The 24,177-nt window shown below is 37.8% G+C and overlaps 1 protein-coding gene across 4 annotated transcripts in view; it reads left to right on the top strand.

The window, feature by feature from the left end:
• Nucleotides 1-21,843, top strand: part of LOC121857169 (H(+)/Cl(-) exchange transporter 7-like) — a 63,228-nt gene extending 41,385 nt beyond the window's left edge. For all 4 annotated transcript variants that reach the window (XM_042353080.1, XM_042353083.1, XM_042353081.1 and 1 more), the window contains 9 exons: nt 541-672; nt 1,187-1,346; nt 1,785-1,923; nt 3,620-3,713; nt 8,083-8,252; nt 11,996-12,175; nt 12,329-12,418; nt 19,091-19,291; nt 20,769-21,843. In XM_042353080.1, the coding sequence (XP_042209014.1) occupies nt 541-672; nt 1,187-1,346; nt 1,785-1,923; nt 3,620-3,713; nt 8,083-8,252; nt 11,996-12,175; nt 12,329-12,418; nt 19,091-19,291; nt 20,769-21,128 (1,526 nt within the window). In that variant the 3' untranslated portion in view covers nt 21,129-21,843. The remainder of the gene's footprint in view (nt 1-540; nt 673-1,186; nt 1,347-1,784; nt 1,924-3,619; nt 3,714-8,082; nt 8,253-11,995; nt 12,176-12,328; nt 12,419-19,090; nt 19,292-20,768) is intronic.
• The last annotated feature ends 2,334 nt before the right edge of the window (nt 21,844-24,177 follow it).

The raw sequence follows: 24,177 nt of genomic DNA, 5'->3' as shown, positions 1-24,177 counted from the left end.
AGAATACCCTAGCAAAATTATGTTAACTGTTAAAATATTGCAGGAGGCATTGGTGTTAGCAGGTTTGAGTGTAAGGTACCAGTATATCATTGCTGAAATGTACTCACTGTTTTGTCAACAGTGTTGTAACACTACATCAAACAAAAATTATGTGAAACCCAAGTTATTGAAGCTGACCTACAATTATGTTTACTGTAGAAATATCTTAAATGCATGTTGCAAGAATTATTTGTTACCAGAGGGTGGCTAACTGATACAGAAAGTTCATAACCAGCTCCAGGTGTTGCCAGTGCCATGAGTTTAATGGGGCAGCCGGGTGCCACATGCATGGACCTGTTGGGTTCTGGGGGGCAGCTGGGTGCCACAGGTTCAGAGAGGCACTACAGGTAGTGCTACATTGTTTCTAGTAAGATTTGAGGAACAATCCTCTACATTTCTGAGTGTACAGGTACAAAGGCAAAAATTAATAGGAAAAAATAAGATGCTTGTACAGTATGTAACTAATGAAACATTTCCATATCATCAGATAATATTTTCCAGGTGGAGTATTGTTCTCATTGGAGGAGGGAGCCAGCTTTTGGAACCAGGGCCTCACATGGAGAGTCTTTTTTGGTGCCATGATGTCTACGTTCACACTAAATCTAGTCCTCTCAGCCTATAATGGCTTTCCAGGTAAGAATTTATCATTTTCTAAAGGTAGTTCAGATACAGTATGTAAAAAATGTGTGTATACCTCCAGTTCCTGATACAGTACCCTCAGAACTCAACATGAAGGATTAGAGTTACACTTATACTTGCAAAGGGTCTTCATCTAGGCAGTTGGGCTTGTTCGATTTACACCTACAGTACACCCTGTCACCCTCACTGTATCTCCAGGTCGTAATGTGACGGTGTGGTACGAGTTGTCTGGTTCTCGTGGTTATGGAAATTTCTGCGATAAGTTTTGTCATAGAGAATCAGGGAAAATAACCCAAGGGGAAATAGTTGTGGAATTTTTGCTTGATTACTGTGTCAGTATTAAGGTAATGTTCTTGTTTGTTGAAGTCTCTAAACTTGGGTGTTGGTGTACTGTTGTTCTCTAGAATAGAGAACTTTAGTATGACCCAATCTTCTATGCATTTGTTCTATCTCAATGCTTCATTGAATGCAACTATGGGAGCAATTCATTTTGATTATCTCATTTCAGGTAAACTTAATTACAATGGTCTCCTTAATTTTGGCAAGTTTGATGATCTGACTTATGAAATTTGGGAATTCATTCCCTTCTTGCTGATGGGAGTCATGGGAGGTCTGCTTGGAGCCTTGTACAACCACATCAATTTGAAGCTCACTGCCTTCAGGATGAGGTACTGCACTATGTTTGGAATGTAGATCACGGATGGCTGTAACATCTCAGTTAGGTTTTCAAGGCATATCTTGAACAGTTTGTTAAGATATTTAATTCTTCTTGTTTTTGGCAGATTTATCTCTATGATAATGAAAAATAAACTTGTTGTTTACTAGTACTTCTGTAGAATACATACAGTAATAAGAAGCTCCATGTTCATAAAGTATTGTACCAATAGTTACATCATCGAGTACACAGTAGTTGAAGAAGATGTTCTTTCAAACTTTCCGTTCTTACAGTCTGTTTCTCACTTTGGTTTACGATGACCGGAATCAAAAGCAATGAACATTTACTGTCATCTGTTCTTTCTAATGTGTCTTACCAGATGTGTTGTGCTGTTAGAATAATACCCTGTAAGATATGTGGGGAAACCATTTTTATTTTATTTTTTTATCAGGTATATTCAGAAGCCATGGCAGAAAATAATAGAGGCAGCTGTGGTTGCCTTCGTGACGGCCGTAGTAGCTTTCCTCATGATGTATTTAATTCATGATTGTCGCGCCGCTGATACACAAAGCTCAGAGTATCCTATACAGGTTAGTACGGTATTTAACTTTTTCATTATTCTACTATACAGGGTATATACAGGCATGCCCCAATAACCAACGCATATATGGGCCATGAAAAGTCGTTGGTTAGTGAATCAACGGCTATGGAAGCAAGTAATCCCATAAGAATATAACATATATACAGTGGTCCCTCGGTTAACGAATGGTTCGTTTAACGAATTACCTTCCATAAGAATCTTCAATTCGGTTAACGAACAAAAATTTGATTAACGAAATCCTTACGAGCATCACGTTTTGTTGTGAGCATCAGCTGATTGGCTGGTCTGCCAATTCAGTAATCTGTTCTATGTTTACATTCATTTCCAGTGGAGTAAATATCAAGAAAATTGTGCTCTTTAATATTTGTGCAAAATGAATACTAAAATTTTTGTCAAATGCAAACTATGGCATGTTTACATTCAAATTAATCACTATCTTATAAGTATTCCAGCAATGTAAATTATATTCTCCCCAGTCACTTCTATTAACTTTTATAAGCAAAAAACAAAAACTCATTCTAAATGACATAAATAAACAGATAAATACTTCACTAGACCTTCAGCGCTAACTGTCAAACATGTCACTGTCACCCTTCTCCTCCCAGCCAGGGTTTGGTAGTTATACAGTAGTCTTACAGTTTTTATCTTGTATAATATCACCGACTAAAGTTAGGAGAATATAATTTGCATTGCTGGAATCCTTACAAGACAGCGATTAATTTGAATATAAACGTCATATATTTTGCTCAAGAGATAAAAATTGTAGTACATTAGTGTACATTTTATAATATAAAGTTTTTCAACTGTATTTTTGGGTAGATTTACGTAAATTTCTTCATTTATTTTCATCCATTTACATTCACACACATCATACTAAAAGAAACATAAAAGAAATAAATGACCTTAGTGCAAAGCTGGAGTGTACATGTACTAATTTGATTATGGTACTAAAATTGTTATGTCTAGTGCAAATTATAGCATGTTATTATTCAAATTAATCACTATCTTACAAGAATCCCAGCAATGTAAATTATAGTCACCCAGGTCATTTCACTGGCTTTTTATAAGAGAGAAGCTTAGTCACTTAAGAACTGATAAATTAACACGCGTCAGACCTTGGGCCGGTGCCAACTGTCAAACATATCACCTCACCTCCCACTTCCCCCCTCCCCCAAGCTCGCTTGCTCCCTCCCTCCCTCTCCCCCATCTGCCCAGCGTTGCTGGAATCCTTGTAAAACAGTGAATAATTTTAATATAAACGTCATGTATTTTGCACAAGAGATAAAAATTAATCACCTGTATCACATTACAGTAGTGATTTAAGAGTAAAAGTGTATATGTACGTATATAGTATTCCACATACATGTAAGTATAAATACAAAGTTTATGTAATGATTGGACAACGTCCATTTCGGTTAACGTCACGTTTCCAAGAACGTATCTTGGACGTTAACTGGCGCATGATTGTATTCAGCTTCAAGAGGACACTGGCTTCAGCACTTATAGATTAGCTTTAAAGACACACACAAACTTTTTATCATAATTTAGAAAACTGTATAGAAAAAAATATATATATGAAGTTAAAAGACTTACATAAAATTCATGGGAGAAATATTCATAATTAATTTTTTTTAACTATGCTGTACAGTATAAAATAAATTTTGAAATGCTTGGATGTTTTTCAGATGTTTTGTGGTATTGGTGAAGAAAATGCAGCTGCAGCAATATGGTTTCAGACTCCTGAAAGGAGTGTGAGATCATTGTTTCATGATACTTCAGGTTAGTAACTTGGCTCTGGTAACTCCAATCTTCCATTCTACCAATCCTACGATGAGGAACCTGTAATAAGAAAAAAATTGATAATTTTTGTCCCTGAGTTCAAGTATTGCATCTGCTTGATACAAACTCATTTTATGTAAGAAAGGTTTGATTGCCTCTCTTTGTGATTTTTGGAATTTGTAAACAGTTCAAGGTTGTCTGTAGTATTAACACTCTTGGGTATGGGTAGACCCTCAGGTCTTACCTCACCGCACCAGAGATAATTGTACATAATGAATCGTAAGTTTACTATTTGAGATAAAAGGTGGGATTTGTTGCATTAGCATTGTAAATAAATTGTCTACAAACAGTTTTATACGATAAAATAATTATTTCTGTACGTAAGCGCGAGTAGAACACAGAGTTTTGGTTTACGCTTAATGAATATGTTTATACATCACTTTAGACCTTCATTATTTCATGTGATTGCAGCATGAACTTTATTCCATTATAAAGCGTGCATATTTAGGAAAGAATATATATAGTTGTGAAAAAATTCATATTTCACTAGGGAGAGGCATCAGTAGGCACCACACTATCACCAAGTGGTACAATCTCCTTGTACTTTTTACATTTTCCCACCCTCCACCCTCACCAGCAACACAAGGCAAGGTTCAAAACTCTCACAACACTGTTATGAATAAATTAAATCACTGTGATGCACAAGAAATGTGTGGGTCAACGTTATATCCTGGGTCACTAAAGGGAGACTGGTGTGGTGACCTTGAGTGCAGTCTACACAGTTGCCAGACCGCGCTCACAATGTCAAATGTGTGTCTTGCATTCACAAACATAGAATTAGGTTATTTTAATTTTAACTACATACCTAAGTTTGCATATAAAAACCCTGAAGTGACAATTTAGATCATATGCAATTTTATGTATGAAAAGCTCAAGAGTGTTAAAGAATGAGAAGGAATTCAACATAAACCAAGAGACATTGTAGCAGTAACTAGAGAAGAAAACTCTGGTGAATGTAACGTTTATTATCACCACCAAGTACCGGTAATGAGGAAAGGATAGTTGAAATGTAGATGAGTTCTGGAGTATAACATGATGAAGAAATATGTTGGACAGCTGTTGGAAAAAAGGCATTATCAACATTTTATGGTCTTTTTCCACACTTGTACGTATAGGTTAACAAGTGACTGAGGTAAATGATAGTGTGAACCAGAGAACAAGTTTGGATACTGTACATTCATTAATTTGAATTGTTATAATTTGGTTTTTGTTTAATTCATACCGTATACACTCGTCTATAACCCCCCCTCGTTCATAGGTCGACCCTGATTTTTTGACCAAGAAATCGTTAATTTATGATATTCCTCGTTTATAGGTCGACCCACGTTTTTGAGGGTAATGGAACAACAAAACCATCAGTAAAAACACTCTGCATCCTATAAACTGAGGCTCACCGTGCCTGAAACACCGAGTGCCGAAGGCAAATTTTTACCATTTATTATTACGACACTTTACACTGAAACGCGGGTAGTTTCAACAAAAATATTGTATATTTCCATTCAAGTAGTTATTCAAGTCAATTAGGAGGGAATATTATTGTAATACAACAGTTTTTTAACTAAACCATTCAAAAAGCGATTACGGTAACATCTTTTGAACGAAAGAAAGCGAGTCATTGTTTTCGTCACGATTTTATCCCACTTTCCACTGTAATACGTACGTAATTTCAGCAAAAATATTACATTTCCGTGAATGTATTATATCAAGCACAGTATGAATAGAATATCATTGTAATATAACAGTATTTTAACCGAAAACTATTAAAAAAACGAGTAACATCTCAAGAACATCGGAAGCTTAGGTAAAGTCTTTTGTTTTCGTCATGTATTTTTTACATTGAAATACATAACGTTTCAGCAAAACTACTATTTATCTCCGAGAATATATTCATTTCGGGGCAGTTTAGGTAAAATATACGTGTGATGTAACAGTTTTATAACTGAAAACGATTAAAAAAACACGTGTACCCTCTAGCCCTGTTCAAGGAGAGGACTGGGAGAAGCTGTTTGGTGCTGCAGACGATGACAAGGAAAATTATTTGGATGGATTTTAATGAAAATATTCAGAAATATGGTATCGTAGTATTTATTCAAGTCAATTAGGATAGAATATTATTGTAATACAACAGTTTTTCAACTGAAAACCATTCGAAAAGCGATTACAGTAACATCTTTTGAACAAAAGAAAGCGAAAGTCATTGTTTTCGTCACGATTTTATCCCACTTTCCACTGTAATACGAACGTCATTTCAGCAAAAATACAGTAATACCCCGCTTAACACGGTTTCGCTTAGCGCGATTTCACGTATACGCGGTGCCTCGCCAGAGCCGAACTTTCACCTTTCACGGGTTTTTTCCAGGGTTTTTCCAGTATACGCGCAGAGTGTCCAGCTCTGAGACCCTATTTTTAGATTCGCCCCACCCGCCATCCTGCCTGACTGACTGCCTGCCTGCCTGCCTGCCTGCCTGCCTGCCTGCCTGTTTTAGCTCATAAAATTCATACAAATTACACGGTCAGAATATAATTTACATTGCTGGAATTCTTACAATTTGATGATCATTTTGAATATAAACATCATAGATTTTGCATTAGACATACAAATTTTAGATATAATGTTTACTCTGAGTAAATATGTTATCTTTTGGGCAAAATGTATGAAATTTATATTCAAAATATTCCTGGTCTTACAAGGAATCCAGCAATGTCAATTATATTATCCTAACTTTAATTTGAGGTATTATTTATTAAAATTTAGTGGTTTTCCCCCCAAAATTTCTCAGAGGGAAGAGCCAGTGAGTGTAGTGTGAGAAGAGGGGGAGGGAGTCGTGTCCATTATTTGAATGGACATTAACTTGGCAACTGTATTTCTCTATTTCTCTTAAGTATTAATTGTGTGCATGTACCATCATAAAATTAAGATGTTATTTTTACTAGAACATAGGTATTGTGTCGGAAAAAGTGGAGTTTGGGGGTCGGGCCAGTTTCTATTGGAATTAATCGCATATGTTCTGTTGTTCACTTAGCACGGTTTTCACTAAACACCACTTAACACGGTACCCTGTGGGTTTTATTGACCGCGTTAAGCAGGGTACTACTGTATATATATTTTTTTTTTTTTTTTTTTTTCGGGGATTAGCCCTCCCAGGCACAGGTCACTGACCCACATCGGGGCTTAGGGGGTGAAAATATAATAATAATAATAATAATAATAATAATAATAATAATAAAGAACCATAAAGAAATACAAAATGAAAAAAATCAAAAGTGAGAAACAATATATGTATGTTGTGTTGTCAATATTAAGAGAAACAATTGAGACCCTGCAATTGTGTGTAAATGAGGCAGAAAGTCATGTCAGCAACCTGGGACTTGGTCACAATTTTTGTGATGCCATATGGCAGCAGGGTCTACCATAGACAACACATTATGTTTCCAATATCTTCCCAGGCGGTAGTACCTCCCTGTTTGATAGCCGCCTACTACCTACTAAATATTCAACCAACAATAAATCTTACAAGATAGAAAAATATGGATTCTGGAGTTATGTTGAGGAAGGGTTCTTCCTGTGCTGAGTGTTTGTTTCATTGAAGTCAGTCAAAAACATAAAACTCCGTCCAGATACAGTCATAGGCAACACCTTTGCTCGGGAATTTGTTCTTTTTTTTTCTTTTTCTTTTTTTCTTTTTTATCGATATAAGCCGGATGCTCGCCTAAAGAGAACAAATCATTTTTCTCCTTAGAATTCTTTCTTCTCTTATAAATATTCATAGATCACATATAGATGCCTAAGAGAAAATTTTAGGCAACAGTGACTTTTGAAACATGTGATTCATTGGTGGTTAGGAGCTGTGTGATGCCATAGTGTAAGCAGTATTAAATATAGTTTTTTAATGTGTTGCCTTTTATTGCTTTTACTGCAACAGTGAAAGTATTTTAGTTATGTTCAGGTGAAGGAGCTTTGTCTCTTATGGTGACTGGTCATGGGTTCAGTTCTTAGTGGAAAGAAGAAGTGATTTCCTTCCTTGTGTAATAACCAATGTGCTCTCACGTATAAGTGGGGACACTGATTAGATATATTTGTCACTTATGAAAAAACATTTGGTGAATTCATATGTAACCAGAATGCTAAAATTCAAGAGATCTTTGTCTGTCTGGCTGCCTTTGATCATAGCAGGAAAAGGCTTGTATGTCCCCCCCCCAAGTAATCTTTGCAGAGACTTGTAATAACTTAATATATTCATTTATCAAACTATTGTTTAATTTGTTTTTGTACTTTGTGTTAATTATTTTTTTCTTATTTTTTTTATAGACTCTTATCACTGGTCAACTATAGGTGTGTTCTTTGTGTGTTACTTCTTCTTGGCATGCTGGACATATGGCCTGGGGATTCCTGCTGGACTCTTTATCCCAACACTTCTGTGTGGAGCTGCCTGGGGCCGGCTCGTAGGAATGCTCTTGTGCCTCTTCTTCCCCGATCAGGTTGTTTTAACGTGGGTTCATTGTTTAACTTATTGTGTTTTGTTTATTTTGTTACGTAATTTTAGTTTAAGCTTTAAAATAACTTTCATATCATTAAGAAATGTCAACTGTTATAATGGAAACTTTATTGTGATATTTTATAATATCATCTGAAAATAAATGTATTTCCTGCTTAACTGACACCATATTACTGTACACACCACACCATACAGATACAGCATGACAACATTAAGGTTTTGTGTTCAAGAAATAATTGGGTACGATTAAATGGCCACTTGCCTTTCAGTAATTGAGTATAAATGTAACAGTAAACCTTTAGTCTGGACCCAGGAAACATGATATCAGTGGCTGGGGTTGACCTTCCCCAGTACAACAATTGTCCTGAAAAAACAAACAAGTTCTTCCCTCATCGACACCAAAGGAGTTGATGAACAAGTGACATCACAACAGCTAGTATGCACTTTACCATTTATCTTCAGGTCAGCATTTTATTATCAATCTCTACTCAGCCCTAGCTGCTTTTGCCACAGAATAGATGGTGCCCCAGTCTGTCCACCTGACCCTTATAGTGTGTTAAATAGCTGAGTTTCCTTCACTTATATTACAGATACTAAAGCCTCTTTTAAAGTGTGCTGTTATTCTCGTAAATCGCGGTATACTCGACCTTCTCATCCCTTTTTGTGGAGTGAAGAAGTGGAAAAATTATTGGGGAAAGGGTTGGGGAGGAGGTCAGAATTAATAAAGGTTGTTTCAGTTCCTCTAGATCAAGGGGAGTGGGATTTGTTAAACAACACATGCTGACTTAAGTTGGAGCAGCTCCTTTGATGCATATTAGAGATGGCAGATCTGTGGTGAGAGGTTTAATATTTGATCTTCCACCTTGTGCACAGTTGCTGCAAAACCCTGTGGTATACAACCAGGTGTTGTTGAACAGCAAGTTAAGACAGAGTCCTCCAGTTCTGCTTCTTCCCCATATTCAGTAGTGAAGATGGAGCTCGCTGGTACAGTTGGGCTTTCGGATGAGATGTCTTGGGGAATGGAGGCGGAGAATACACTGAGTATTTTCTTCTGGGTTCAGTCTGTCTTTTGAGTCATTTTCTAGAATCAAATTAGAAAGAGGGAGGAAGTTAATCTGGTACAGTATCAGTTTATAGTATCCTGCTCCCCCCACACACAAAAAGTGGATTTTCTCACAAAGATGTGATCTGAAAATGCAGTAGATCTGCAGTTACTTATTTTAATTGGATCTCAAAGGGATCCTCTTGGAGACATTTTTAATGATAATAAAGTTAGAGAAGCTGGAAGCAGAATTGATTTCTTTGGTGGTAAGATTTCTTGTCCAGGGTTTACAAAAGAATACTGTATTTTGTTTGCTAACATGTTTACTTAATACTGTATAAATGTGCTGTGGCTTGGCATTTGAGAGAAATCCTTGTGCTAGTCTTTTTTTTTTTTCTCTCTTTTGAAGGAAACTTTTCATTCCCTGCCGGTTACTTAGTCTCTTGAAACAGTTCATAGATTCTTGTACAGTTTGGTGATAATTGTGGTAGTTATGTTGGTGTTCTCCACTGAGGTAGCTTCCCCTCCAGCCTTGGCCTCAGGAAAAAGCTTTATTTGCTTTATGAGTAGATTTAGTTTAATTTCCATTGGCCTTTCTGGTGAGTGGGTTAGTGACCGAGGCTTAGCTAAGGATGGATCTCTTTAATATTAAACTAGAGTATGTTCAGTCTCAACCTAGAAGTTGGAAGGTGATTGAAATTGTTATTATACTGTACAGTACAGGTGCTCCTCCACTTACGAACGAGTTACGTTCCTGAGGCTTGTTTGTGAGTCCAACTTTACTCCTGTAGACACCAAACATATTGTAAAAAATGAAAGATTATGGATATTTAGTACAGCTATACCCTTTAATACAGCCTTAAAACCTGGCTCACTCTTCTCCTCTTAGGTATTGTTTGTTCTATCTGGAATTTTCTTCAAAATAATCCAGTCTCATCCACATTAAACACCTGTTCTGGCAGGTAACCCCCTTCAGTGATGATGTTTGTATCTCTGAAAGTTTGTAAGTTGGACATTCTTAAGTAGAGGAGCACCTGTATTGTCAAAGCTGTAGAGTCCCGTTTCAAAATTCCTTTATGGTTTCAACAACAAACATTATAATTAAAGTATAATAATAAATATAAGAGCTTCCAAGGCTTATTGTGCCAGGCTGTACAGTACATCTTGAACTCATGACTGTAAGGGATAGGCTGTCCATATGACCTTCCTGGTGAGAATGTTGATTCATTCTCTACTACAAAGAGGCCATTGTATCGATAGGGACGACACTGATGGCATTAAGTAGTGTGTAAGGTGTGTATCCTTGTTCCCTGTTATAGATTTTTATAAAAGTCGGGTTAAACTTCCATTGAGATGTAGTGTTACTTTAGGCATTGGAACATTTAGCTGCACTTCCTCTCATTCCTAGTTGTTATCAGTTACTTGAGCCACCTAATGAAGGGCGACTGGTCACAGATGAAGGACCAATGCTGAAATCCCATTTAATTACCAAGCTAGAAACTAGGTGGCTCAGAAACTCTCGCACCTCCAATGGGTTTTCACGGAGATTTATGAGATTAAATGGGCACTGATGCCTGAAAACCGTCATTGCTGATTTGAAAAGAAAGGAAAAGTTCTCACTAGCTGATCTGACTTTCATATTTCTTCAGCCCTTCTTTCCTTAGTGTCTATGAGAGAAAATATTACTTCTACACCTACATTTCAGGATGACAATAGTAGTAGTGGATGTAAACTGATCATATAAGGTCTGTCCCATCCACCAGTGTCAGGTATCTTAGGTCTAGACTGAATGCATGGTGTTCTACCTATATTCACACTGCCTAATTTTGGGCTTTGTCGTAGAATGGAATTTCGTAATTAATCCTTTGTTTTAAATCACCTTTTTGCATCTGTGTTAGTTGTACTGTACATACCCATCACTTAACTTGGTCTAACATCAACCCTCAACAGTACTTCCATCCCCAAAGGTCACGATGCACGTTGTTTGGTCATAAATGCACATTTTTCATCACACTCTTATTTTGGTGCATTCTTCTCCCCATCCTTTGATTTCGTTCATTATTTCTCTCTCTCCCTCCTCCCATTTATCTCATAATTATAGTCATTCTACCAATCTTTCTCTTTCCATTCTTCCATTTGTCTGTACCACCTGAGCAATTCCTTATCAGCTCTCTGTCCAACATTTCTTTCACTTTCACGTGTCTTTCTTTCTGATTTTTTGTGTTCTGTGTCCTGTTGACTCCTTATATTATTAGTTTCATTCAATATTTTTCTTCTTTTCTGATTTGCTCTTTCATCTTCTCTCCACCTATTTAATAATTTCAACTTTACATCCTATCATTTACCTCTTGTTTTGATCTGGGTCTTTCTCTTTGCGTGCCTTCCCTCCCTCAGTGTGTTTTCATTATTATTTGGAGCTTTAATCCTGAATTGTCTTAACCTATTTCATCCTTCATTATTATTTCACCCACTACATTCACTTCAACAGCCTTCCCCTATAATTGACTTCCTTTGTTAAGCTCTATCCTTTTATCCAGCCCATACTGTATGTAATTGGGATAAATAATTCTGAAGATAAATGAAAGAAATCTTGGATAATCCTTTATATATTTTATACGAAATCCATCTGGGAGCTAATAACTGTTAGAAGTTAGTAACATTTGAACAATTCTGGCTATTTTCAGAAATGGGTTGATGAAGGTAAATATGCACTGGTTGGGGCTGGAGCAATGCTTGGCGGTGTTGTCCGGATGACGCTCAGTTTGACCGTAATCCTAATGGAGTGTGTGGGTAACATAACGTTTGGCTTACCACTCATGATTGTTCTCATGGTGGCTAAATGGGTAGGAGATTTCTTCAATGAGGTGTGTACATTATCCTGTTACAATTATTGGGACTGTTATGGTTGATTAACTTGTATTTCAAATATTCTTAATATTTTGCTTATGTTGAGATAAAGAAACAATAGCTGATGTGGTAATACATGACAAGAAACATGACAGTGGTGACTCTTGCAGGGTATCTACGATATCCACATTCAAATGCAAGGTGTCCCTATTATGGCCTGGGATGCCCCACCTCTGTCAAACAACATCTATGCCTCAGAAGTAAGTTAATCCTCTTTATGGTCGACAGTTTACTTTACTAACATCTTGGTTTAGAGATGTGATAGCCCGGTGGTCAGGAGTATGTACTGTACAGACATTTTGGTCCTGGTATGAAGCAGTGCAGCTGTATGACAAATGCAGTCGGCATCATTCTAGAATCTTTAGGTGTGTCTCTGTTTATGTCAGCATAATTCTTGGATGCATAATGAGTCCTGTTTTTAAAATGAATTTCAATGAAACTTGGTGGGAATATTCTCAGATGGAATTATTTTTAAGTGGTCAGCAGCCTGTAAGATCTTAATTGAGTGATGTAAACATTGAAAATGTTTACATCTGTAGCCTAAGCTGGTGGTCTTGTTAAAACATAAACTATTGTGCTTCAAGTATTTGTTTTTTGCATGTATAGGATCTCAAAAAGTATCTGCCAGGATGGATCAGTTGACTGCCACATGTCCTGGGAGGGTTGGTATATGTGGCTCTGTCACTTACTGATCCTACTTTGGACATCTTATTAATTATGCCAAAATAAATACTCAGGGTATTACTTATGTTAAACTATTCAGGGCAAGAACGAGCATATATCAATATCTCTCATCCATGGTCTCATAATGTTTCACAGTGTGTGGCAGATACTTTTTTGAGGTACTATACAGTACAGGGGGCCCCTGTACTGTATACATCATAAAGTGACTGGATAGAGGAGTAGGTCCTCTCCTGTAAGGTATTTTATGTCTTCTCAAACAAAAGTCATTAAAACCTTTAAAAAATTAAGAATGAATAGAATTTTCAGGTCATGATCCCAAGTGCACTGGACATAAGTAAACAAATGCCATACACCTACTCAGCTCAGCAGATACCCAACCCTCCTACTCATAGTGAATATTGTTTTGCATGTTGTTGTTTTTTGTTTTGTTTTTCTCAACGCAAGACCTGGGTGTAAATCCTCCGCTGAATGGAGTATCATCCAACAAAAACTCAAACTTTTAAAATATATAATTGTGACAGGAAACAATGGCAGTTTTTCTCCCAAATAATCTGCATTTACAGAATCATTCCAAATTTTGGTGGATACCCTTGTAAATAGTTGCTCTTTTGAAACCTATTTACAGAGTTTCAATCAGGTACCATAAAATGTTGACAGAAGTCATCCTGTTAGCACAGACTGATTCAGAGTGTTACAGAGCAGGTCACATAAGTGATGAGAACAGCATTAGGTGAGGAACATAAAAATACAGATATCCCTCGTTTAACGTTTGTTCACTTGGTGATATAAAATGTTCTAGCATCCTTTCTTGGATAACAATTGATCAAAATTCGGTTTAACGATGTTTGACTCGCTGGGAAAATCTTGGGAATGAAGTCGGAAAAACTGGGGATTCTGTGCTTCAAGTGGACAACTTTACAGTACTCTCATGTGGCTTAGAAATAAAGAAAATATGAAGCTATGAAATAAGAAAATAGAAGAGCATGGGTGAGTTTGTGGAGGAAGTGAACATATGTAATGAAGCAGTGAGCTATTACTGTGGCCAACTACATTTTCCTTCCCCTCCTTGTGTGACATGACAGCAACAGGCAGCAGCCACACACATCTCTAGTCAGCTTCTTTTTTCTTTTCTGTTTTATGGGAATTGGCCCACCCGGGCATAGGTCAAACGACCCACATCGGGGCCATGGGGGGCGAAAAAAGAGAAAAAAGAACAGAACGAAATTGAAAATAGAGAACAAAAAGGTTATATTGTGTTAATCTACACCACGAAGATGCCGGAAAACCAGCTTTTTAAAGTGAGACAGATTGTATAAGTATGGAAACACAGAAGAAGGCAGAGCATTCCACAGTTTGGCTGTGTGAGGAAAGAAGGAGGTATTATAACGGGTTATTCTCGGGTGACCGACATCCACAGAGAAACGGTGGGCACCGCGGGCAAGACGTGTGTTACGAACCCACGGCCTTGCCGGCGGTACACAGGATGCCAAATCCACCGAACATTGCCCGTTAAAGTACCTGTAAAAGAGAGAGAGTGAAGCAACATTGTGTTGAAGAGAAAGGGAAGAGATATTGTCGACTAAAGGAGGAGAGTTAATAAGATGAAATGCCTTTGATTCCACCCTGTCTAACAGTTCGACAGAAGAAGAGCCATCCCAGATATGAGAGCAGGACTCCAAGTTAGGACGAATGAATCCATTATATACTTGGAGCAACTGCTCAGGAGTGAAGTAGCTGCGGCATCTGTACAGCATTCCCAACTTTCGGGAGGCAGCTTTACCTATACTAAGGATGTGTGATATCCAGGACATATTGGAGGAAATGGTGAGGCCTAACATATTTATTTCAGAATTTGGCAGGATGATAGCGTCCTGAAATGTAATTGGTGTGAGATCATCTAATTTAGAAAGTGTAATTGGTAAATATTGAGTTTTATTACTATTGAACTTGACCAAGTTTCTACCTCCCCATTCAGAGATGGTGCACAGATCTGCATTGATAGAAGTAATGATATCAGTTCTAGAAACAGATCTAGTTTGAGAGTTAGGAGGAAGGGGAAAATGTGAAGAGTAGACTCATCAGCGTAAGAATGGATAGAATTAGTTGTAGTGTGAAGTAAATCATTGATAAAAAGAAGGAAGAGAGTCGGTGAAAGAACAGAACCCTGTGGGACACCACTACTGTTAGAGAAAGAGCGAGAGATCGATCCCTCAACAACAACTGCCATGGATCAGTTCTCAAGGAAGCTAGAGATGAGAAAACAAAGTGGGGGAGAGAAACCAAAAGAAGGAAGTTTAGATAACAAAGACTTGTGCCATGCCCTGTCAAATGCTTTGGAAATGTCGAGGGCCACGACGAAAGTTTCCCCATAATCACTAAGAGAGGATGGCCAAAGATGGGTGCAATAGGAGAGCAGATCACCAGTAGATCTCGCCTGGCGAAAGCCATACTGGTGATCCGACAAAAGAGAATGGCGTTCAAGGTGGCGGAGAAAATGGGAGTTCAAGAATTTCGAAAATCTTAGAGAGGGATGAAGTTAGGGCAATGGGGTGATAGTTAGAGGGATTAGGATGGTCACCCCTCTTTGGGATGGGCTGAACCAAGGCATGCTTCCAAGAAGAAGGAAAAGTTTGGGTTTTGAGGCAGAGGCGAGCAAGCACAGGGGCCAGAGCTTCAGCACACTCCCTCAGAACACGAGGGGGTATTCCGTCCAGTCCATGCGCCTTACTCACATCCAACCTGGATAACACACCGGCAACCCTACGAGTGGAGATTATAGGAAAGTGCATAGGTTCAGTAAGAGGAGCAGGGGTAGGAGGGATAGAGTGGGAATCGTCTAAGGTGGAATTAGAGGAGAATAAGGTGCCAAAGAGGTTGGCTTTGTCAGGGGGAGAGTTGGCTATAGAGTTATCAGGTCGGAAGAGAGGAGGAAAAGAAGGAGTGCAGAAGTTAGGACAGCGGTCTTTCTTTTAATAAAATTCTGCTTGGCCCTACGAAGAATAGCCTTACAACGATTCCTAGAAGTAATGAAAGAGGAGTGATAGTTTCACAGCTTGATATGCCCTATCTCTCACCCTGCAAGCAAGAGAGCAGGAGCGATCAAACCATGATTGTAAAGTGAAAGTTTTGGTAGAAGATGGGATAAATGCACTCATACCATCCTGTATAACCCCAGCAATGCTGTCAGCACATACTGAGGCGTCCTGAGTGGAAAAGCAACATTTATCCCAAGGAAAGTCGGTGAAGAATTCTCTCAAGGATTGCCAGCTTGCCCTCCGATAGTGCCATAGTTGACGTTTAGAGGGGGGTGGGGGAGGTGGTCGTGCCCAGTTTGATTTAATAGAAATAAGGTTGTGATCAGAAGACTCTAAGGGGGCAAAAATTGAGTATGAATAGTGTGAGGGGTTGGAGGTAAAACAAAGATCAAGAATGTTAGCAAGTTGATCGTGTCGATCAGGAACGCGTGTAAGGTGTTTGATTATTTGTTCCAAGTCATTAAGTAGGGAAAAAGAGAGTGCCTCAGCTCCACCTGGCTCATCCCTTGCAGAGCCAAGCCACTCACTGTGATGTACATTGATATCCACGAGGTAGAAGATCTCGGTGTTGGGGTGTGTGGATAGCAACGACTCATGGCAAGAAGTGAGATAGTCAAAGAGTTCCAAATAGTTGGTAGAGTTGGGAGAACAGTACAGGAGACAAAGAAAAATAGTCATAGTTGGTAGAGATATTTTGAGCCAGATGACATCATAAAGGGGAGATTCAAGATCCATGAGTCGAGCTATAGGTGTACGTGTGTTGCAGTAGGCGCATACACCTCCCTTAGAACGGAAGGAGGTATAAAGGTTGTAGTTGGAGACTTGAAAAGGTTTAGGTGAAGCTGCTTTGGACAGTTGAAGTTTGGAAAGTAGTAAGAGGTCGGGGGAAGAGGTTAATAGATGGTGCTCCACAGAAGGAAAATTGGATCTCAGGCCGCGAATGTTGGAAAAATGAAGTGTGAAAAAAGCCGATCCTCCAACAACCGCGGTGGCGTCAGTTGAGGCCCCAGTAACTTGATGATGATGATGATCAGGTCGGCCCTGGGGTCCACAACCTTCCCGACCAGTGGGACCCATCCGAGAAGGCCCCGCTTTAATATTAATATCAGCTGACATAGAATAAAATAGAATGAATAAAACAGATCAAGAATGAGTACCTACGGTTATATTTGTGGTGTTGTCAATAATAAGAGAGACAATTGAGACCCTGCAATTGTGTGTAAATGAGGCAGAAAGATAGATGAGCAACCTGGGACTTGGTCACAATTTTCGTAATGCCATATGGCAGCAGGGTCTACCATTAGACAACACATTATGCTTCCAATATCTTCCCAAGCGCTAGTACCTCTTTGTTCGGTAGCTGAACAGTGAATGTGAGGAATAATTAAAAATCATAATAATAATTAAATAAAAGAAAAAATACTGCGTTGCCATTTGGAAATGCTGTCACTACAGAGAGACAGTGAAGCCATGAGAGAGTGCCACTCCTTCCCTCCCTCACTCTCTTGTGTTAGCTCCCACACATAAATTTTTAATCCCTTTCTGTTTTGGACCTTATGATAATTATTATTATTTTTTTTTTTTGTGTTATATAATATTTTCGTTATTTCTAAGCCACATTGGAGTATTGTAATGATTTTTCCACAACTTTTATAGTGTCCTTACATGTAACAGGGCAACATGCCACATAAAAAGGTCACCTCATTCCCATTTTCCCCTTTCGCAGAGTCAAACTTTGGCTAATCCAAATTTTTGCATCACTTTAAGTGAGAAGGGGTATCAAAATTTTGTTATTATTAAACCAAATTAATGTTAGCCATAATTTTCAGTCCCTGGAACCTTCCATCACCCAAAAAATTTAATTTTAACATGCAAGAAATTTAAAAAAATAATATCTTAACGTTCAGTCATTCAAATGAATTTCTGCGAGCTTGCATCATGCGTTGACCTGTGCCAAGCAGTTGTGAGGGTAGGTAGGCTCAAGAGTGCTCATGAGGTATGATTGGCTGCTACTGTCATGGGATGCCTATGATTGGCTGATGTATCTCAGTCCATCTCCTCAAACTCTTGCATTATGACACTGTTAGTTCACTATCTGTCATCATTGTACTCACTCACTGCTGTCTTCACATACAATCTGTGTTGTGCAGTACTGTACCAGGATACAATTAACCAAGAATACCATTAAAGCCGTGTTAAGATGGGAGGTAATTCGTTTACCGAAATTTCGTAAATTGAACCGTTCGTTAACCGAGGGACCACTGTGTACAGTAGTACCCTGCGTAAGGTCAATTGAACCCACAGGGTACCGTGTTAAGTGAACAACAGAACATATGGGATTAATTCCAATAGAGACTGGCCGGAACCCCCAAACTCTACTTTTTCCGACACAATACCTATGTTCTAGTAAAAATAACATCTTAATTTTATGATGGTACATGCACACAATTAATACTTAAGAGAAATAGAGAAATACAGTCACCAAGTTAATGTCCATTCAAATAATGGACTCAACTCCCTCCCCCTCTTCTCACACTACACTCGCTGGCTCTTCCCTCTCTGAGAAAGTTTGGGGGGAAATCACTAAATTTTAATAAATAATTCCTCAAATTAAAGTTAGGATAATATAATTGACATTGCTGGATTCCTTGTAAGACCAGGAATATTTTGAATATAAATGTCATATATTTTGCACAAAAGATAACATATTTACTCAGAGTAAACATTATATCTAAAATTTGTATGTCTAATGCAAAATCTATGATGTTTATATTCAAAATGATCATCAAATTGTAAGAATTCCAGCAATGTAAATTATATTCTGGCCGGGCAATTTGTATGAATTTTATGAGCTAAAACAGGCAGGCAGGGTGGCGGGTGGGGCGAACCTAAAAATAGCGTCTCGAGCCGGACACTCTGGCGTATACGTGGAAAACCGTGTTAAGTGAAAGTTCGAAACCGCGTTAAGCGGGGTATTACTGTATACATACAGAGGGAGACGGAGGGAGAGTATTCATTGTCTTATACAATATTGGCAATTTCTAACAATATTTGATGTGATTAAAGGTTGAAATTATTATAGATGTACAGGTACTGAGCTTCTTTTAAATTTTTACAGCAGACTTGTCATTGATATACTTATTTTCCATGCAGGTAATGAATAGGCCTGTTGTCACCTTAAAGAGTGTTGAGAGGGTTGGTCATATTGTGAACATTCTCAAGGCCAACACATACAATGGTTTCCCAGTTGTAGACTCTATTCCAACGAGTGAAAATGTATGCTACTTCAAGTCATTTGGCACCCTGAGAGGCGTCATCTTGCGCTCCCAGCTCACAGTCTTGTTAAAACACAAGGTAATGTAATTCTTTAATGAATGTTCTTCAAGAATTGTACTGTGTAAGGTAATAGTTTGTCACCCCAGAAACCACTTTTTTTTTCTCTTTCTCAATGTCCACCCTGCAAGTAAACTATGTTCTTTGCTCTTCTACATTGCCTGTTCATTGATTATCATTTTCATATTCACATTCTGTATTCATAAGTTAGTGTCAAAAAATGAATGCTAGGACAAAGTAACTACAATATCCCCTTTAACAGGTATCACTTTATTTATATGACAGGCAATTATTAACCTTAAGACTAATGTTTTCTACTTCACTAAATATTTAAAATCACTCACAAGCTAATTCTGCTTTAATCAACTCATATTTAAGTTAACAAACCTCTCCAAACTGATCATACATCCTTCACCCAACATGACCGGAAATAACATGTAATGAAGGTTATTCCAGTGAAAGTTTGTCCGTCTTTTCGAAACCTTAAGTATTTAGGTACAATACCCCTGTACTTATATTAATTACACTTATTTCCAGCAAGTCAGACCTAACTAGTCTCACATCATACTCGTATAGTCATTTAAACCTGAAATCACTGACGGGTAGAGTAGTTCGTTTATTAAAGATGATCTGACTTCTTATTTAGGTTGTTATAACTACTGTATATGAACTCTAATTTGACCTAACTAGTGAACTATTCTAACTAATCTCTTTTAATGCATCTCCCATATACTGCCAGCTTCAATGGCTGGATTTTTTATGTTATTGAAGGCTAATTGATTTTCTTCATAACACGTACTTTTATACGCCTCACCTAACCTAAGCTGATCATAGGTAGTCTAACCTAACCTAATCCAACCCATCACTTAATTGCTCAGTAAACTCCTGCTATACCACAGTAATGTGTCCTGATGATTATCTTGCTTAGCCAGGTACATTGCTCATCACCTTTAATCCTATAGAAGAAACAGGGGTTAATTCTAGGACCAGAGAGCCTGACACTGCCACCACCTAAACCTACTGTACAGCTTTGGGTCACTGTCCTCGGCAGACTCCTTAATTTTGTATTCTAACAAATGCTAAGGAATTGTATTTATTTGAGTACAAGTTTTTGTATGATAGTGTTGTATTTCTGGGTATACAATTTTTGTGCTTCAACTTAAACCAACCAGTAAGGTACAGTATGATCCTCTATCTTCAGTCAGGAGGAATATCCAGCTGTAAATTTTTGTTAGATTCATTTGGTATACTACATATGCAGGTTATGTATACAGTATAAGTATCTGTTGATATATTCTTGGTGCCTTTTACATTAGTCTTTTACACTACTTTCTCTGTTAATTTTACCCCATGTTTAAGGTTCCTATATATTTCCCTCTACCTCACACACAAGTGGAAGAGGTTTACAGATAATAAACAGAGTAGTGAATCGTTGCTGTATCCTTATACAGTGTAAAAAAAATTTTGCTTTACCAGTAACCTTTTCATTCATTTGCAGATCTTCAATGAAAATGCTGAAGTGTGGCAGAATAGCAAAGTGGATATCCATCTATTTCGCATCTCCTATCCTCGCTACTTTACTCTAGATGAAGTTGATTTAAATCCTGAGGATATGAACTGTACGGTGGACCTGAGACCATTTTACAACCCGTCCCCATACTCAGTGGTAACCTGTACAGCTCTGCCCAGGATATTCAACCTTTTCAGGGCCCTTGGCTTAAGACATCTCATTGTAGTGAATGACAATAATGAAGTCGTTGGGATGGTCACGCGTAAAGATCTAGTCAAATACAGAATTTGGAAACATAGGGGGCAGATGGGTTTAGAAGAACTAGTTATATATAATAATGTGTCATAATGGTGGTGTTAATATGACTAATTCAATAGAGTTCATATTTTTTAAACAAATAAATTAAGAGGCTTTTTTATGGTACAAGGTTGTGAACGTATATCAAATAATAGATCCATAAGGCGTAACTTCCTTTACTCTATTTAACCCTTAAACGATGGAAGCATTTTACGTAGACTATTTGCTGTGACGAGTGAAAATGAGAGTTTTAAAGCAGGAGAGAGTAGTGTAACCAAACTCCCTATACAGTACACCCAACGAGAACCTTGAGAGGGAAGATATTTCACATGTAAACAGATGGGATGTAGCATTGCCGTGCACTCCAGTTTTTTGTGTTTATATTATTGATTCATCATTATAGTTTTGTATGACTGGCCTCTTATGGTGTACAATTCATCATAAATTATATACTGTCTTCAATAATAGAGAAAAATGATATTTAATTTATAATTGGGCCTGAGAACAGCTGTATCAGAAGGTCACTCTACCAGCCCAGTCATATCCTCTCTTCCTTGTGTGATGTTTCAGGCTATGTAATGACAAATTTCCATAAGACAGAAACTATTTATTATGATGAGAAATAAAATCAAACGAGATATCAAGATGAAAATAATTATACAGTGAACCCTCACTTTAAGCAGTCAATTGAACCCACGGAGGCCCGTGTAAAGCGAGAAACGCGTAAAGTGAACAACATAACATGTGGAATTGAAATAGAGACCGGCTGACCCCCAAACTCCACTTTTTCCGACACAATACCTATGTTCTAGTAAAAATAACATCTTAATTTTATGATGGTACATGCACACAATTAATACTTAAGAGAAATAGAGAAATACAGTCACCAAGTTAATGTCCATTCAAATAATAGACTCAACTCCCTCCCCCTCTTCTCACACTACACTCGCTGGCTCTTCCCTCTGAGAAATTTTTGGGGGAAAACCACTAGATTTTAAGGTATAGTAATAAATATTACCTCAAACTAAAGTTAGGATAATATAATTGACATTGCTGGATTCCTTGTAAGACCAGGAATGTTTTGAATATAAATGTCATATATTTTGCACAAAAGATAACATATTTACTCAGAGTAAACAAAATACTTACAGTAGATCTAAAATTTGTATGTCTAATGCAAAATCTATGATGTTTATATTCAAAATGGTCATCAAATTGTAAGAATTCCAGCAATGTAAATTATATTCTGGCCCGGTAATTTGTATGAATTTTATGAGCTAAAACAAATATCTTCAATAAATAAACAAAATATACTTACCGAAATACTATCTGTCAATCAAAATACCTCACCTCCCCCCCTCTTCCCACCTGCTCCATGGGTCCCTCCCTCCCTCCCTACCCCTCACCCTCACCTTCCCTCCCTACCAGAGAAATGATTGGGTTATAACAGTATATTTACATTTTTAGTAATAAATAATACCTCAGACTAAAGTTAGGATAATATAATTGACATTGCTGGATTCCTTGCAAGACCAGGAATATTTTGAATATAAATGTCATATATTTTGCACAAAAGATAACATATTTGCTCTGAGTAAACAAAATACTTGCATTAGATCTAAAATTTGTATGTCTAATGCAAAATATGTGATGCTTATATCCAAAATGATCATCAAATTGTAAGAATTCCAGCAATGTAAATTATATTCTGGCCTGGTAATTTGTATGAATTTTATGAGCTAAATAAAAAAATTATACTTCACCCGCGTATATGAGTAGATGCACCGCGTAAAGTGGGAATTCCGGTTTTGGCAGGGTACCGTGTAAATGTAGAAACGCGTAAAGTGAAACCGCATAAAGCGAGGGTTCACTGTTATTTCTTATATAGTTTTACACAGTATTATAATTATGGAGACCGAGACTTGATAGTCCTGTACTTAAGAGGACTGTGGAGTTGAGTCACGATAATACAGTCGGCACCTGTCCTTCCCAAACAGTTCCTCAGAGTCGTATTTCCTTCTGTAATAATTTATGGTCATGAGGCATCAACATGGTAACAGTGAAAATAAACGAAACTTAATTCACGGTATTGTTATATCATTACTAATCCAGTCTCGTGCACCACCTCATGCAAGTGTTGGTGATGCGCTCCTACCCAGTACACTTACAACATCTGGAGAAGCAATTCTATCTCACATTCCTCGTCACTTTCCTCCAGGTATCTTGAGCACTTCTCTTGTTTTGATGACTAGCTCGCCAGTGTCACTATTACCGAAGCTCTCACACAGCTATCATTTCTTAATGTTCTTCGTGAATCTATCGGCTCTTCAATCTCGCCCTCACTCTCGGATTCCCTTAATGTTTTACTTATTTTTCTGGGTGTCAAGGCACCACTAGTGCACCGAGAGGTCTTTCCGTATGATGCGTCACTGGAATTGCCAGATACAATACTTCCACCGCGACGACAAAGAATGCTACTGGTTGGGGGAGGGAAGGTGAAGTTGCCACAAGTCACAATAAATCACTTGAGCAGAAATCAGGTGCCATACTTAAAAAATTATGGGGCAGAAAAACGTTGATTTTACTATAGCTGTATATATACAGTATATAGATGACCACTGTCGTAGGGACAAAAGGCCCTCTTCTGTTTACGATCCCGTCGTTTAAGGGTTAAAATTTTATAAATATGAAATTGCTAATGTATTACCAACAGCTGTTGATGTCACAGTTTTTATGAATGACATTCTATATTTGACGATTTTTTTGTAAAAATAAATACTAATGTATTTAAAGCAAAACTGCACTGGCATACAATAAATAATAGGCAGTGGGCACAGGCAGATCCAGGGGGGGGGGGGTTCCTGGGGGTCTGTATCCCCCTTTTCAACAGAAAATTCCAAAAAATTTTCTTTAATGCAGTATTGTGCTCGGGCATTTTTGTACAGTGAAAAGTAATTACTACACCTGTATTAACATCAGAATATCTCCTACTATCAAGTACACATGGCCTCCAAGTGCCCATGATATTGGTCACATTTCAAAAAATGTCTTGCGTGGGGGATGGGCTCACCATGTTCCCCCATCCACAACTTCTTGGATC

This window comes from Homarus americanus, unplaced genomic scaffold, assembly GCF_018991925.1.
Source record: "Homarus americanus isolate GMGI-L3 unplaced genomic scaffold, GMGI_Hamer_2.0 scaffold20465, whole genome shotgun sequence".
Lineage (NCBI taxonomy): Eukaryota > Metazoa > Arthropoda > Malacostraca > Decapoda > Nephropidae > Homarus > Homarus americanus.
The sequence above is the reverse complement of the archived record's forward strand: the minus strand, read 5'-3'. Positions and strand labels throughout refer to the sequence as shown.